This window comes from Sprattus sprattus, assembly GCF_963457725.1.
Source record: "Sprattus sprattus genome assembly, chromosome: 19".
NCBI lineage: Eukaryota > Metazoa > Chordata > Actinopteri > Clupeiformes > Clupeidae > Sprattus > Sprattus sprattus.
Window position 1 is genome coordinate 18,215,016 of NC_137917.1, and position 17,572 is coordinate 18,232,587.

Genomic DNA, 17,572 nt, shown 5'->3' on the forward strand with positions numbered 1-17,572 from the left:
CTTTTAGTGGCTGTCTCCCCCTGCAGGTTAAAGAGTGAACTCCGTAAGTCTTTCTAAAAACATGATACTGCCCCATGGAGGTACAGGAAAGCATTGCTTTAACAGACGAGTGGAGATAATGTTACTCTATTCATTACCTCAGCCAAGGAGGTTATATTATTAGTTTGTTTGTCTATTTGACGGTCAGCAGAATTATTCGAAAACTAACAGGCTAATTTCCATAAAATCTGCTGAAGGGGTGTAGCATGGGCCAAGGAAGAACCCATTACATTTTGGAGCAGAGCCGAATCACAGGGCGGAGCCACAAATATTCTTTTCACTTTCGTTGCCACTGTGGGATAGGAGACTTCAGCAGTTATATTCATGTGTTCATTCAGTTCCACTTTCAAAATGCAGATTCACAGTCACATCAGTAAAAACCCATTCACTGAGATGTATGTAGTAGTCATCAGGTTGGAACCCAATCACAACAACAAGGACTGACACACACACACACACACACACACACACACACACACACACACACACACACACACACAAACGCCTCAAGATGGAGAAATGAGAACAGAAGTCATGCTGTTGTTGTAACAGTGTATTTGCATGCATGAAAACTAGCTACATCATTGGAGAATGTACCGCTTCTGTTCCCATGGAGAGTGGGAGGAGGTCAGCCATGACTCAACCAGCTCTACTTCCTGTCTGAGATTTGGGCCCGAGCTGATTGGGGGACAGATTTGGCCAAGATCCAGTATGGATCTAGAAGATCTGTTCCACACCCAGCGGCCATTTTGGGATAGCGCAGTTAGGGGAAAACCATTTTTAATCAGATTCACCCACAACAGTCAGGGCTCCCCAGTTGAGGTCCATACACCCTTCGCACTGGGAGGAGGAGGAGGAGGAGGAGGCACTAATGTCTTCCATTGCCTTTGCTTTTTTTTTTTTTAAAGAATAATAATAAAGGCTATGCTAACGCTATCACATTAAGCCTCTGGCAGGAAGGCCTCCATCTCTGTGTAGCATTATGGCCGCCAGAGCACTGGTTGCCATGGCAAAACTCTGGTCACGACCCCCACATTCACTCTGCCTTCTTAAAAACTTGCTTGGCAACAGCCCCCTCGGCTCTCAGCTCCTGCAGAGACACAGAAAGAGAGCGTAAGAGAGGGATAGAAGGAAGAGAGATTGAGAGGGAAGATAAGAGTTGTAGAGGTGATATTTAAAGTAACATTTTCAGTAATTTGCCATGAAATGCAAATCACACCCACACACACAGCTTCTTTTTTCATTCAGTCCCCACCACATCCCTGTCCACTTAATCTGAACTTTCAAGCCTACTCTCTCTTCCACAGCCTCTACCGTCTCTGCCTCTCTCCATCCCACCCCTCCCCCTTCCACTCCTCAGCCCAAGGAAGCAGCTCGCTGCGGTGTCAAATCTCACCCTGGCCAGATCAACACCACTCTCCTCTCTGAGTTTCCTCTCCTCTCGAAGTTCTCTCCTCTCCTCCCTGCCTTCCCCTTTCGGAGTTTCATCAAGCCCCCTCTCCGTCTCTCTCTCTTCGCCTCCCGGAGTTTCCCCTCTCTCTCTCCCTCTCTCTCTCTTTCTCTCTCTCCTCTCAGAGTTTCCTCTAGCCCCCTCTCCCGCTCTCTCTGTTCTCCTCCCGGAATTTCCCCTCTCTCTCTCTCCTCTCGGAGTTTCCTCTCTCTTTCTCCCTCTCCTCTCCTCTCCTCTCGTAGTTTCCTATAGCCCCCTCTCCCTCTCCTATCGGAGTTTCCTCTCTCTCCCTCAGCTTTTTCTCTCGGATTTTCCTCAAGTCTTCTCTCTCTCTGTCTCCTCTCCTCCTAGAGTTTCCTCTAGCCCCCTCTCCCTCAGAATCAGAATCAGATTGTATTGGCCATGTAAGTTTGCACAAACAAGGAATTTGACTTCCTTTCCTTCTTACCAGGTGCAGCTGGTTTCCCTCCAGCCAGTGGGTCCATCCTCTGCCTACCTTCTCACCCTTCTGGTCACACACCAGCTTATCACCCTGCCAGTCGATTGTCGTCTGCAAACACACACACAATATTCATACAGAAGAAATAAATCCATGTAGGCTGCAGACATAATTTCACAGAGCTACTGCATTAGCTACTGTCACTAAAAATACAAATATTTTGTTCAGGAAGATTTTGTCACAACGACTTGTTTGTTTCACTTAAATAGCGAAACAAGCACCTTAACTTAGAAGCTTATGGAAACACCAGCCATTTATGTAAAAGTAAATCTCACATTGTTCCTCTCCATCTCACACAGACACACACACACACACATCCCCACACACACACAGTCACTCGCTCACACTCTCTTCTAATCTTCTACTTCTTCTCACAGCAGGAGTGCTGTACCAGCGTTGCTGCACTACAGGCAGAAGGTTTTTTCAACTTGTGGAAATTAGTGGAATTAGTTACACTGGCAAGATACAATCACTTCAGTCCCTTAGGCTGGGTTGCCAATCTGATTAACGAAAACTAATACGGGGCTATATAAAGAACTAATTATAAGCAGGGAATGAAAGTGAAGAGGAATCTAGCCACTTTTTCATCTACACAAAGAGAAAAAAACACACACACACACACACACACAAACCTGGCACTTGCGGCCATCAACGGGTCCCAGGTCTTCTGTGAACTCCTTGCCCATGTAGAAGTCCATGTCAAAGTTCTTGAAGGTGGTGATGGTTTTGATGGACATGTGTCCATTGCTGGGATCATGTTGGATCTGCTTGGTGGGTCTCAGCATACAGACCACCTTCCTCAGAGCAAAGTTCACATCTGGAGCACACAACAGATAGAGGGGAGATCATCAATCTGTGTGTGTGTGTGTGTGTGTGTGTGTGTGTGTGTGTGTGTGTGTGTAACACGAGGAAGGAAGGAGAGACAGAGAGATGATGGAGAATGGTTGAGTGCATTATGATCAAAGAAACTGTGTGTGTGTGTGTGAGTGTCTGTGTGAGTGTGTGTATGTGTATGGGTGCGTGCGTGAGAGAGAGTTGGAGTAAAACTGTGTGTGGGGATGAGAGAAAGCATTTGCATGTGAGCAGTACAGATGGGAGAAAAGGGCAAAAGGGTGGGATAAGTGATTGTGTGTGGTAATGAGAGTAATGAGAGTTTGTGTGAGTGTGTGAAGTGAGAGAGACACGGAGAGAGAGAGAGAGTTAATCCACATTAACAGCTCTCTTCAACTACACTGCCATTTCGATAATGAAAAATCCATCGTCACCTCACCACTCAATGTCCGCCTACATGATGGAGCCCCTAAAGGATTAATCAGTACTAGGATGATCAAACACACACGCGAACACACACACACACACGGGCGCGCTTCACTCTCTTCCATCACCGCATCCATCCAAATCACGTTCCTCAGTCTTCCTCAGCGCACCATTTGAAGCTAAACTGACGATTCTCTTCTATTGTCAAGTCACAAGAGTAGCCTATAGCGAGGCCTGCGGAGTTGGTGGACCCTAGAACTGATCTGGGTTGAGTCCTGCTCCAGCGTTAGCTACAACATATCCTCACCTAGCACTGATCTGTCCACCCTGAGCCGGAGGATACCTAAGTACAAATTCGATGCAGATCTATGCATAACTGTTGCAATCATCTGCGGTGAATCATTGTGCAAGACATTTCTGCAGCTGGAGTGATGACGTGGTTAGGCAGAATTAGTGAGTAAAGATGATCTCATTGTATGGAAGTCGCCCTTCTCATACCGTGTAATATAAACATGTTAAAGGAAAAATTTAGAAAAATATTTACCCAGAGCTGCGAGGTAACCATCCATATTCTCTTGCGATACCATGTGGTAAGTTCCCGTGAGGTTGGCTTTGGACATGTTGTTACAGATGGTGTTAATCTCTCTCTGATGAAAGGCGTGAAACTTCTCTTTACCTGTTGCGCTGACACCCAACCTTTACTTTTGTTATCCCTGTTTTAGATCAGCAATCCCCGTTTCCGCCAGGACACCACTACCGCATTGTATATTAAAATGAGCCGCACCGGTGGAAGTCGCCTTTTTATCTCACAAGGAAAATTTCTCTCACCAACCAAAGTTTTCTCCAGCAGTATATTAAACCGACGGAATGTTAGTGGTCTGCACTCAGCCAGCAATGCCAAGAGTGTTCGCTAAAGGAACGTTCCCAAACGTCTTAAGTTACCCCGGTTCTCCCACAAATCAGTTTAACTCCTCCCTGTCGTTACACGGGGGAGTTCAGTTTTGGCAAGAGGCAGTACAAAAAAAAAACCTGTTCTGATAATCCGCTCTGTTTGCGGAGATTTCCAGAGTACCAGATGATTTAATGACAATATCTCCCTCCCTCTCTCCCCTTTCTCTCTTACTCCTCCCTCAGCTCCCCTCCCGAGGAAATATGCAGACTTTGTTCTGAACCCCACGGTGAGGGGGAGGCAGGCATGTCCACAAATGTTTTTTTCTCACTGTTATGTAGCGTTTATTGGGTCAGCTCAATGGGGGTCGACTGAACGCAGCGATATCATAAACACATGGCCTCATTGCACAAACAATCTAAGGCGGCCAATTACCCTTTAGACCTCTCATCCCCCTGTCCTCTGAAGTTCTTAAGGGAACATACACATACGCTAAGTGAGCTATTGGATATTTTGAAAGCTTACATTTCAGCACTGTTTAAGCTGTTTGATCATCTAGGTGACATGAAAGGAATAATTGCTTGCTAGATCTGCTCAGAACCAACTTCAGGTTGACAATGACATACTGACCAGAGAGAGTACATGAAACATTTCTTTATTTTTTCTGCTTTAAATCTGTATCAAAAGGAGTTTTCACTGGTCAAGTGTATAGCCAGAACATGTCTAATTATATTCCCTTACAAGTAGCCAACCACGAAAGGTGCAAAGCAAACCAAAATATTGAAACATCTATAAGTTAATTCACAATGAAATGTACCACAGGGTCCCACACCGACAGAAGACTGAAGACTCTAGTCCAGATGTGGTGACATACGCCATCCTAGATCCGCTCCCAAGTGACCTGAGATCTGGGCTTGCTTTCACCCGGAGCCCCACACTTGGTTATTGGCAATGTGCTCATGTAATCTCTTTAATCTAAATTTGGAAATACAAACACTGTATCCAGTCTAATTGATTTCAACTTTGCTGTACAAACCTATTGTTTTATTTTCTGTATTCAATTTTTCTTTTTATCTTTTTCTAACGGATCCACTCTTCTTGTCTTCTGATTTCTGCTTCTTGACATCTTTCTTTCCCTTGGCTCCTAGGTTCTCATAAACGTCTTCTTTATGCCTGACAAAAGCAAAAGAACAGTTAGTTTGCCAAATGTTCATTCAGAGAACAAAAATAAGACAGCATAGATAACCATTACCAAAACATTAACCATGAGACTCATCGATTAATTTCAGAGTGACCTTAAGCCTCATATGACAGTTTGATTGCTGCAGGAACTGAAGGCTGTGTCTGCTTTTGAAAGGCACATCATAAAAGTCATTTGATGCAGTGAGACCTTTCGATAAATTATTAAATAAGCATGCACACAATTACAAACACGCGCACACACATACACACTCACTCACTCACTCACTCACTCACTCACTCACTCACTCACTCACTCACTCACTCACTCACTCACTCACTCACTCACTCACTCACTCACTCACTCACTCACTCACTCACTCACTCACTCACACACACACACACACTACCTCTGGGGAATATGGGAAGAGAGATATTCTTCTTCCCTTTTCTGTGTTCCTGCTAGTTTGCTTGTCAGATGGTGAAGGTTATCTCTATGCAGTAGAGTTACTGCCTCTCTGGGGGCTAACTCGGCTGTAGCAAGCATTCTCCTAGAGACTAAGGCTAACTGCAGTTGCATAAGGCTGGATTTAGGCAGTGATCTGGCCAGAGTTATGCAGTAAGCTTGTTGTAGCCCACTGCTGGGGCCACTTGACAGGCTTCCTTTTGTCTCTCTTAATAAGATGTTGCATAACTTCATGATGTGGACCTTTCATCTGGGTACACGTGGCACATGTACACAAGTGCAACACCACATGGATTCTGTGCGTTGTGTTAATTTTGATCCAGAGGGTTTGTTTTTTTTACAAATACTTATTTTACAAATTCCTGTTTCATTGAAACAGTGGTGACATGAGGCAGTTGTCCTATGGAAGTAACCTGAGACTGTGCAATAAAAGAGGACAGGGGGAGGTTAGCCTACAAAATCTTTGAAAGACAGCTCTTAAAAGACTATGACGGACCTGAGGGACTATATTTGAGTTTGATAAAAAAGAGGACACTCACCGTCGCGGGGGAGGGGGCGTGGTAGTGTATAGCATACAGATGACATGCAGATGTCATGTGCTGTTGTAAACAATGCAACTACTCATTAGTTGCATTGTTTACAACAGCACATGACATTTGTGAAATGTGCTGTTGTAAACAAGGCAACTAGTCACAAGTTGCATTGTTTACAACAGCACATGTCATTTGTGAAATGTGCTGTTGTAAACAAGGCAAATAGTCACAAGTTGCATTGTTTACAACAGCACATGACATCTGCATGTGGAAAAGATAGGCCTACTAGTTTTTAGTGGAAGCAGCAAGGTGCTCAGTGTTGCCAAATTGGAAACGGCGAAGTATCGTACCAAATGCTCAAAATGATCGTCTTTGGAGGATGAAAACACAAAAACACTGTGTGTATGTGTATGTGTCTGTGAATGCATGTGTGTGTGTGTGTGTTTGTGTGTGTGTGTGTAAATATGTATGTGTGTGGTGCCTGGACTTACTTGGAGACCTTCCGGCAGGCCTTGGGGTGCTGGGGCCTCAGGTTCCCATACTCCGTCTCTGTGTCCTGCACGGGGAGGGGACACACACAGATCACACTCCTTTCTGCTGAGGGCTCAGACTATGTTTTTAAAATTCATATAATTATTTATTTAATTAAAAATAAAAACGGATATCTGTACTACTTTCAGAAAGTTGAACCCTGAACACACTGAGACACACACCTACAAACCCTCTCTCACACATTGCCATTACAATTACATCTCATTTTATCCAAAGCCACGTCAAGTTCAGTACAATACAGATATAAATGTTTCTTTCGCTAAGTGTGCTCCCTCACTATCATACCCATGGCCTTGTTCTACTCCTTGCAAAACCAGTTGAGCGCAGAAGACACGATGAGCAGGAGATGAAAGCCAGAAGCTCAATTATGTAAGATGATTATGTCCTCTGAACAGTTGCTCACAATCTTTCTCAACATTGCGCCCTCTCTTCTTCCATTGACCCACCCTATTCAAGTTTTTCCAGGTAACCATCTACATTTGCCAATAAGCCCGAGGCAGCAGATGTAAATCTTTTAATCAGCACGTTAAGCATATTGGGGGATGGGCGTGGGAGGGTGGATACATGGAAAGATGACAGGATGTCAGTTTCCTTACTTTGGCCTTTCCATGTATGATGAGTAATCATGACCACTACGCACGCACGCAGGCACGCATGCACGCACACACACACCAGAGACACACACAACAGACACACACACACAAGGGTTCACATGCCAGCACAGATAGTGTGTATGAAAGCATCGTTATCGCCCTGTCATAAAGTTCTGCAAACAATATGCCTGGCAGTCCTGTGCAGAATCAGTCTTCATGTACTCATGTACACAACTAGTTTAATACCAAGCTGAAGCAACATTAGCCACTTTTCTCCCTCTCACTCTATCTCTCTCTCTCTGTCTCTGTCCCCCCTCCCTCTGTCTACTATAATAAATCACTGCAGATGAACATGACAACAAACTAAAAGCCTATGTTTCAGTCAGTAGGGACAATCATGCCATACACCTCTGCTGGTCAGGCTTATTTGTATTATCCAAATTTGCGGGTCAAAGTTCACCAAATTGCAACCAAAGCACCCTGCACAAGCATGCGTGTTGTTCCCAAGGGAAGGTTACTGTAATAATATGACAGCAAGGGAAAGTAATTCCAAAGTCTGAAGTGACCCACTCTGAGGTGCTCACCTCCCAGCCCCCTTCTTTTGACCAATTAGGACTCTCGGCTCTGTTTTAGTTGAGTCCGACTCCGCTGTCAAAGCCAATTTCTTTTAAACCCTGCTCCCCCCACCTCTTCCTTGTCATTTCCTTTGTGTTCTCCCTCCTAAATGATCACCTCCTTGCCCTTCTTTCCCCCCCATCACACCCCACTCCAACCTTCATGACCCGAAACACCTCTGCCTGTCGAGCCTCATCTCTGAGCCCCTTTGACAACACCCCACCACAGCCATCCTGCAGAGTTCAATCGCTTTCCCATGTGGAAAAGGCATTATGGAGTTTTTGTCGGAAACTAGCTAGTTAAGGCGGAAAGTGTACTTCAGTCCGCACACGGTGCACAGGACACAAATGTCCTCATCTGCACAGTCCACACCGACTGTCTGCACAACTACAAACATTTCACATGGACTATTATGTGCATGGCTCAGGGTTAAGACAGAACAAGCTCTAATTATGCTATTCATTAATTTAGAAGACGCATTTATGCAAAGAGACTTGCAGTACAGATGCACATTTTCATTAGTGTGTTCACTCCCTCGGATTAAAACTACAGAAAACACGCTGACAAAATGAGAGTTTCGTTTACTTCATGCTTCAGAAAATCGTAGCTGATTAGATTACCAGTAAGGGTATTTAATGGAAGGTAGCGATTGGCATCAAGATAGATGAGTAAATGGTTATGAAGAGGCGGAAAAAACTAACGACCTTTAAAAAAGCAGTCTTTGCTGTAGCCTATATGCACACAGCATAGAGATATTATTTCAAACACTGCGGATGAGTGACTGGGCCTGTGCGCTGAGACACGTCAGCAACAACAGAAAAACAGGTTTACTTTGGAGACACCGGTGTCCACATTGCGGAAGATGTGAGTATACTTGCCCCTTAACTAGATACCTGCCATCACACACACCTATCAAACACCAATAAAATCCAGCTAACTTGCCAACTGATGTATTTTGTCCGTATAGATTATGTCTGGTGACCTTGTGTTGTTAGAGCTGGTTGACATTTTCGCAGCTTCATAGTAAACAGCCTGGGAGGCCTGAGGCAACAGCAGTGTTTATCATGAACAGGTTAACAGCTCCGTGTTCCTCACCTGGCAGGCCTGCATCTTGGTCTTGGTGGCCTCGATGTAGTGGCTCACGGCCAGGTAGATGAATTTATACTGGGCCTCAGTCTGGACCATCCCCGATCGCTGCTCCCTCACCATCTGGATACACTTCTGGATGTCAATGTCACTATCCAGCCCTGTCACACACACACACACACACACACACACACACACACACACACACACACACACACACACACACACACACACACACACACACACACACACACACACACACACACACACACACACACACACACACACACACACACACACACACACACACACATCAGAGGATGTTGTACACAAAGCACTGAGGCCTGGTTAGTCGTTACAGTAAGTGACCAGTTGATGACTGGTCCTTCAGGTCCTAACCAGTGGTCCTAATTAGTGATCACTGACATGATGTTTGCCGTGAACAGATAATTGCCCTGGAGCAGGTAGAGGACCAGGGTGATGCCACTAGTGTCTATGATACCAATCAGCCAATTACCAATTACCTTTAGTGTCTATGATACCAATCAGGATGCTTACCTTAAGTGTCTATGATACCAATCAGGATTGTTACGTTTAGTGTCTATGATACCGATCAGGATGCTTATCTTTAGTGTCTATGATACCAATCAGGGTGCTTACCTTAAGTGTCTATGATACCGATCAGGATGCTTACCTTTAGTGTCTATGATATCAATCAGGATGTCAATCACTATGATGGTGCCAGTGCGACCGATGCCGGCACTACAGAGAGAAAACACAGACATACACAAACCACTGCTTTTAATGACTGAAACAGCATGGATATGGTTTAAGCAGAGGAGTCAATACAAAATGAATCATCTGCTATCTGGCTAAAGTAGTCAACTTCAACTTCAACCTTTATTCTGTAACTGCTTGGTTTGTACTACGCCACACTGCTCATTTAGATCTCCTGTGTCAATATCACATATGCAGTCTCCTTCCTAGAGGAACAGAGGGTTTGCCCCCACGCCTGTGTTCCCCTGAGACCCATGTGAAGACCACCTCGTGCACGTGGGTGAGTTAATGCCCGTACAAATGTAGGTGCCTGACTTGCGTCACAATCCGTGAAGCGGATATTTTGTGGACATCAGTGAGGAGGACAAGTGGGGGTTAATCAGTGAGTCTGACGTCGACATCACTGAAGTCTGACGTGGTGATACGTACAACAGGCAAATCTAGGTCATTGATTTTGGTCGCCGTCTTTTCTCTCTGCTAACTACATAGCGGTTGCATGTTTTTCTGTTTCCCGTTGTTTTTTGTAACTGATAAGCCTCTGTAATCAGCCCTATCCTTACATGAGAGGACGCTGTGTAAGCTGGAGCTCAATCCTACTACAGGGCTGTGACTTGAAGGACAATGGCCTCTACTGTGAGACAGCAGTGATAAACAAAAACTCTCTTAATGAATAAAACACACCCTCGTAAATCGGCCTTGTCATCTACCCATGGCCCAGCACAGGGTCTGAAGCAGGTTATATGGGAGGAACAGACACTGTGGAGGCCAGCAAGACAGATTGCCATTGCAGTAATACCTGCATAGCTATGTAAAGTGGGTAACATAACTTCAGCAGTGTCCCTGCTAGTTCAGTTCTCTAACGTCCCGAGAGTGTGTCCAGTGTCCGTCCTACAAGAGCTCTATAATGTCCCGAGAGTGTGTGTGTGCATGTAGGTCTCTGTCTGTGAAACTCTGTCTTGCAAGCTGCCGTTCATCTTTGATGGACAATGGCAAACCCAATAAACCGCATATTCCACCAAAGTCATCAGTTTCCACAGAGAGTAAAAGCCCAATGGTGAGGGAGCAAAATGCAGTGTTGGATATGGGAAGTAATATTAATGCCTATGTGTAATGGAGGCCAGCTTTGTAGTGTTGTGCTGTGCAGTAGAGTATACCACTTTCCTCCCCATGCCTCTTATGGAGGTCCCTCATGTAGAGTCCCCAATATTCTTAATGTCCATGGAATAGTCCCTCATAGTCTTAATGTCCCTGCAATATTCTCGAGTTGTCCTGACATCTGTCCCCACTGTAGTGTGACACCTTCATGTAGTCCCTGCTGTAGTTTGAAACCTTCCGTTGTCTAACAGTCGCTCCACTGGCAGATGACGACTGCTGCACACCTCACACAAACCCTCAACCTCACACTAAAGCGTGGTGGTGGATGTTGTGAGTTTTTGTGATTGGCTCTCAGAGTGTGGCACCTGTTCATGCTGGTGGGCAATAAATAAAACGTCCCTGCTGTAGTTTGAAACCTTCAGTTGTCTAACAGTCGCTCTACTGGCAGAGCTGTTTACCTGCAGTGGACGATCATGGGCCCGGCTTTTGGGTACTCCATCTGTTTGGAGTTGACCTGTGTGAGGAAGCTGAGCACCCCACCAGGCTCCTGGGGCACGCCGTGATCGGGCCAGCTCAGGTACTGGTACTGCCAAATGGTCCGGGCCTGCTCCGACTACACAGAGTGGACGACAGAACGATCAGAACATTTACTCTTCCAGAAAGCTAAATATTGGTCCTGTCTGTGACAGTTTAGTTCTGCGGTCACAAGGACAGGCCATGCTAAGGCTGCAAGGTTAAAGTCTACAGCTGCTGATGCATGTTAATGGATAAACAGCCAACAAGAGGAAATCCATATGAAATAGTATGTGCATCAGTATGAGCGAGGGAAAGGAGGATCAATCATATTATTACCACTCACTATAAGTACTATTATTGATTATGTCATATTAACAGCCCTAAGTGAATAAAGTCATTATCTCTGCGCTTTTAAGTGAACATGGTCATTATAGCTCATGCAGTTAGCCCCTTGGTTTCCTCATATAAGGAGGAGGAGGTCAAAACCAGGCTGACCAGGAGAAATTGATTTTAATTATTCAGTAACGAACATTGTGGATAGATAGCACTTACTCTTTTTCATGTGCTGTGATATATGAAGTAATTGGCCATCAGTTTTTCCCAGAAAGAGCATGGTGCTCGTTAGAAAAATGTGTGTGTTTTACGGCCAAGCCGGGAGGACTTTGTTCAGACACACAATGCCTCTGCAGCATCATCATAAACTGAAATGTGCTACAAGAATATCATATAATATAATATAATATAATATAATGTAATATAATGTAATGTAATGTAATGTAATGTAATTTATTGTAATATAATATAATATAATATAATATAATATAATATAATGTAATGTAATGTAATGTAATGTAATGTAATGTAATGTAATATAATATTATATAGTATAGTATAATATAATGAGATGTTACATACCTAAGACTCTTAAGCAGGTCTATATAATGACCTCTGTGTTGGCTGAGTAAAGCAGTAGTATGGGAGCATTCCTGGTCTTAGGCTGCCTCAGCTGAGAGGCTAAGAGTCTAAACCTCTCTGAGAGTCTCATACTGTCAGCATTAACCTTATGATCATATGATCATAAACCACTGTGCTCTCTCTCTCTCTTATAAGTATCTGATGTTACACCATGTCCGTATATGCCATCCCTGTTGTTTGTATGTGTGTGTGTGTGTGTGTGTGTGTGTGTGTGTGTGTGTGTGTGTGAAGGGGGGGGGGGGGGGGGGGGGGGGTATACCTGGTCCAGAGGCGCCATCTCCACAACGCGGATCTTGTAGTCCGTGGCATCTCTCTCTGAGACGGACGACACCAGGTATCGCCCAAACTCTTTCCTGGTCCCACTGTCTGGCCAGTAAGGCACACACTTGTTCTGTTTGGGGAAGTCAGCACACATCAACTGCACTACCCTGCATAGTGGAATGGCAAATGTGTTTTGCAGTTGCTGTCAGCAACACTAATAAATAATTGTTTTTGCCAACCAAAAAGGGCACCAGATAGCGTAGGCTAACTAGGTTAACTAGATTGAATCTGGATCTTACTTATCTGGGTCTGATCTTACATGTGTTTTCAGAGAAACTCTTCACAACACTGAAGTTTACCCACCCTTCCCTTCTCAACCTCCCTCGTCGTCATGACGATGACCCGTGACCCCTCCTGCCACATCATCTGCCAGAAATCGTTGACAGTGCTGAGAAGGCACCCCTGGCAGGCTATGTATGCCTTCTGAAATCCAGGCTCATGCAGTTTGTTCTGCCCTCAGGAAAGATGAAAGGTGGACACCAGCAGCAGGTGATATTAGTATGAACAGCACACGAGAACAAACTGCAGGAAACTCTCAATTGCTTGGATTTCCGTGGTGAGATTGTATTGTATGTGTGTGTGTGTGTGTGTGTGTGTGTGTGTGTGTGTGTGTGTGTGTGTGTGTGTGTGTCGGTGTGTGTGTTAATATGCAGAAGTGTGTATACTAACCGTTACAAAATTGGCATTGATGTAATCCGAGCCAACAGTGTTAGGGTCGCCTGACTCTAGTCTCACCCGGGTTTCATCGACTGCGTTTTTGTGTGTGTGTGTGTGTGAGTGTGTGTTGTGGGTAGCAGACAAGACAAGAGAGAAGATTTAAATTAGTGCAACTCAAGCTAAATACACGAACGTCCAAATAAATGCTAAAAACACAAAAAAGACAGCACCACCCACAGGGGAGGATGTTCTTGTAGCGGTTCTTGCTCTTGTTCTCCGGCCTCATCCCTTCATCGCGGCTCTTCTTTGCTTTGGCCTCTAACTTCTGCAGGGCCTGTGGCGGAAAGAGAGAGGAAGAGACATTAAGCTCCTGCTTGAAATAGAGAGAGAGTGAAACACATACAGTACAGAGGGAGAGAGAGAGAGAGAGAGAAACACATACAGTATTTTAGGGAAATGGAGAGAGAGATAGGGGGGACAAAGTTGCTACAGAAAGAGGGAAAGCGGCAGAAGAAAGTTATAGCCTAAAGAGAGAGAAAGAGAGAAAGTAAGACAGACAGACAGAGAGAGAGAGAGAGAGTAAGACAGAGAGAAGGAGAGTGAGAGAGAGAGAGAGAGAGAGAGAGAGAGAGAGAGTAAGACAGAGAGAGAGAGAAAGAGAGTTAGATAGAAAGAGAGTTAGAAAGACAGAGAGAGAGTGAAAGTAAGACAAACAGACCAACAGAGAGAGAGAGAGAGAGAGAGAGAGAGTAAGACAGACAGAGATTGAGAGAGAGAGAGAGTAAGAAAGAGAGAGAGAGATAGTGAGTAAGACAGAGAGAGAGAGAGAGAGTAAGACAGAGAGAGAGAGAGATAGTGAGTAAGACAGACAGAGAGAGTGAGACAGAGAGAGAGAGAAAGAGAGTAAGACAGACAGAGAGAGATAGAATGAAAGTAAGACAAACAGACCAACAGAGAGAGAGAGACAGAATGAGAAAAGAAGCAGACATGTCCTCTCTGCTTATCGGAGATGAATCAGCGCTGCCTAGTGGGTAGGCAGCCCATGAGCTGATTCTTGTCCTGATCTGACACCATCCTGCCATAACCACAGAATATGGAAAATTCTAACCTGATCTATATCTAGACCTGTTGCCTTACATGTTCTCCAGCTCTTCTCAGTGGAAAAATACAGAAAGGTTTCCCTAGATGAGTAGAGGAACCTTTCAGTACATGAGCTACTATAGCTATTATTATCATTACTATAGCTATTATACATCTGAATAGAAGTTGGAACTAGTCATGAAATTTAGTGATCTAGTCCCAGTAAGAGCCTAGCGTTGCTTTAGGACACACGGTCTGAAATCATGGTTCATGAGGCAGGCATTAACCTGAAATCTCTGATCGCAACAGTCTCGTGCAATTTTGTGACGGGGACAGTTTGCAGAGGTCAGTCAGTGACGGGACTGGCTCTGGTTTCATAGGCCAGACTTGAGGAATGGCACACCAGCTTGTCAAACCTACGTCAAACTCTTCCCAGAATCCCGCTTTGATCTTCTTGTCGGCCCCCCCCTCCATGGACTCCCCTCCTGCCGTCTGGTCCAACAGCTTCACTCTGCTGTCGATGTCTGCAGCGTTCACTCGAGTGGAGTAGTACGGCTGAGAGATGGAGAGAAACACAGAGAAAGAGGGGAGAGAGATTTTACTTTTACCAACATGTAGAAACAAAAACCAAAACATTAAATACATTAATATCAGATGATCCCTTATCACCCATTTAGGGAGAAAGAAATGTATATACAGTATATATTTAGAAGGGGAGACAGAGACATGTATATGAGGAATAAAGACAGAGAGAAAGGAAAAGAGAGAGTGGTGGAAAGAGATCCATTGATAGAGAGACAAACAAAGAGAAAGATGGACAGAGAGAGAAAAGGCAACAGTTTTGAGGACATGCAATCATGTCTAAGAGGAACATAACACTCAGGGAACAGGGGTGTCCTTGGCTGGCTCCAGGCTGTCAGTCTAAGGTTATGACGACTCTACTCCCATGTCTGCTGCCGCTGAGGATCATGGGTAATGGCACTCACCTGTCTGAGGTGCACCCAGGCGCCTGACACCTCCTCAATGCCCTTCTTCTTGAAGTGCTCCACCAGGTCGGCCAGGGTGTCAAACAGCTCTGTGCCGCCAACCGTGTACAGGTCATTCTGAAGTCATGAACCACAAGACGGATAACATTGTCAATGGACACAAAAACATTTACATGGGCAACATTTTACATTTCATACCAAAATAACTTCCTTAGTAACTTCCTTAGTAGCTTCCTCATTATTACTCAAACAAATGTATGTTAAATGCTGATGTTTTTCTTCTATGTACTTAATGTATCACAATGAAGCGTAATGTTTGACCTACAAGTACAAGTAATTAAGCATTACCCTTAACATAGTCATGTCATAAATTTAACAAGCAATATGCCAACAGTGGAAGTCACTACTTTAGTCACATGCCGTAACAAATTCAATAATAAACTGTTGAACATGAACCAATAAATATTTTCATACATATCACTAATGCAAGAAACTGACAAACAACAGCAGGGCATTTGTTGACATGTGTTTATACACTTGGACTGCCGTGGGTGTCCTTATTGGCCGTACCAGAGGACCCCGGGAATGAACTTCAGACTTCTCACCTGATCCTACTTACTTAGGCAGCTGAAGATATACACCTAATCTTTAAACCCGAAATTCCTAACCAATACAATAGACTCCATTCAAGTGCAATGGCATTACAGCTGAACAAAACACCAACAAGGAACTCAAATCTGAAGCACAATCTGGCACATATGCGCTAAACTCATACGTGTGTATGTGTGTTTTTCAGAGTATTGAATGACATCTTCAAGAGTTGAGACATACAGGTCAAAGAGCAACAGATAGGAGGCAGTAAGGAAGTGGTAACACTGTTGTATCGTTTGTGTGATTGATCTGTGTTTTTGCTCTCCCGAGCGCGATCACATGAGTTGCTTGGTGCTGGTCCCTAACACACAAGCGGCTGAATGAGCACCTTTGTGTGGAGTCCATTTCTCAGGCTCGCTCTACTCAGAAACAGCTGTGCTAAGCTTTTAAGAGGAAGATCCAAGAACAGGGCCCACTGTTTGGTAAAATTACAAAACTATCCCTACATGCCTCTAAAAGTCTAAAGGATACTTTATCGAGAAGGATATTTTATCAAACGTGAAGAAACAGTGACTCCACTTCTGACACTAAGGGCGGCCATTTTCTCACATAGCATAAATGCCAATTGTTGGACCTCCCTTCCGGTTCTGCTTAAATGTCAGACTTCTCTCAGAAGATCATCATTTTGACACACAGCTGCAAGGCCAGAGGGAGCAGCGGATGTTTTGCACAAGAGTGAGCGTGAGCGAAATGGGAAGCTGACCTTACTTCACAGCCTGGACCATTCCTGTAAGGGACTCTCCCTTTGCTCACGACCTACGCAATGACCATGCAACTCCTCAGGGCTGATGGTCCAGTGGGCACCTTGTGAAGTGGTCACAGCAGCATCAGGATGGAAGAGAGTGAGATGACGACTGCTGCACACCTCACACAAACCCTCAACCTCACACTAAAGCGCGGTGGTGGATGTTGTGAGTTTTTGTGATTGGCTCTCAGAGTGTGGCACCTGTTCATGCTGGTGGGCAATAAATAACGCATCAGGCCAAAAACCAACTCAAAGCCTAACTTTAGCACACATATAAGGCTGTATATAGGCGCATGTGAGCTCCTTGCTGAGCAAACCTGGGACTTTTTCTCTATCGCCTAGCTCTACCAGCAGAGGAGACACACACATACACATCCAGAGGGAGACATACACATGCAAATTTCTTTTCCTCTTCTTCTCACACACAAACATCCACTTTTCTTGCTCTCTCTTTCTCTCTCTCTCTTTTACACACACACGTACGTGCGCACACACACATACACACACACACACACACAAATTCACACTTTCGCTTGCACTCTCCCTCTTTCGACAAACAGACAAACACAAACACAAACACAAACACAAACACACAAACCTGGCACATAATT

General features: G+C 44.6%; 2 protein-coding genes across 2 annotated transcripts in view; both read right to left on the minus strand.

The window, feature by feature from the left end:
* Positions 1–705: 705 nt before the first annotated feature.
* Positions 706–4,052, minus strand: rbp5 (retinol binding protein 1a, cellular). Its single transcript, XM_080858321.1, has 4 exons — positions 3,790–4,052; positions 2,621–2,805; positions 1,938–2,039; positions 706–1,129 (listed from the first exon to the last, which is right to left on the minus strand). Exons 1-4 carry the CDS (start codon positions 3,863–3,865, stop codon positions 1,076–1,078), a joined length of 417 nt encoding a protein of 138 aa, XP_080714447.1. The 5' UTR covers positions 3,866–4,052; the 3' UTR covers positions 706–1,075.
* Positions 4,053–5,095: 1,043 nt separating this feature from the next.
* The window catches only part of ptpn6 (protein tyrosine phosphatase non-receptor type 6), a gene marked incomplete at its 5' end in the record, with an annotated part of 21,782 nt that continues 9,305 nt past the window's right edge, over positions 5,096–17,572 (minus strand). The window contains 12 exons of the mRNA XM_080858038.1: positions 5,096–5,307; positions 6,804–6,868; positions 9,168–9,319; positions 9,853–9,920; positions 11,489–11,643; positions 12,781–12,912; positions 13,146–13,292; positions 13,512–13,591; positions 13,737–13,833; positions 15,000–15,134; positions 15,566–15,682; positions 17,560–17,572. The exon at positions 17,560–17,572 is cut by the window's right edge and continues 174 nt beyond it. Coding sequence (XP_080714164.1) covers positions 5,205–5,307; positions 6,804–6,868; positions 9,168–9,319; positions 9,853–9,920; positions 11,489–11,643; positions 12,781–12,912; positions 13,146–13,292; positions 13,512–13,591; positions 13,737–13,833; positions 15,000–15,134; positions 15,566–15,682; positions 17,560–17,572 — 1,264 coding nt within the window. The 3' untranslated portion in view covers positions 5,096–5,204. The remainder of the gene's footprint in view (positions 5,308–6,803; positions 6,869–9,167; positions 9,320–9,852; positions 9,921–11,488; positions 11,644–12,780; positions 12,913–13,145; positions 13,293–13,511; positions 13,592–13,736; positions 13,834–14,999; positions 15,135–15,565; positions 15,683–17,559) is intronic.

Excerpts from the sequence above, each read along its gene's own strand:
- rbp5 (XM_080858321.1), bottom strand. The coding sequence starts at position 3,865 with ATGTCCAAAGCCAACCTCACGGGAACTTACCACATGGTATCGCAAGAG. Across the intron at positions 2,806-3,789 it reads TGGTTACCTCGCAGCTCTGG|ATGTGAACTTTGCTCTGAGG; the intron begins GTAAATATTTTT and ends TGTGTGCTCCAG. Across the intron at positions 1,130-1,937 it reads AGGGAAACCAGCTGCACCTG|GAGCTGAGAGCCGAGGGGGC; the intron begins GTAAGAAGGAAA and ends GTGTCTCTGCAG.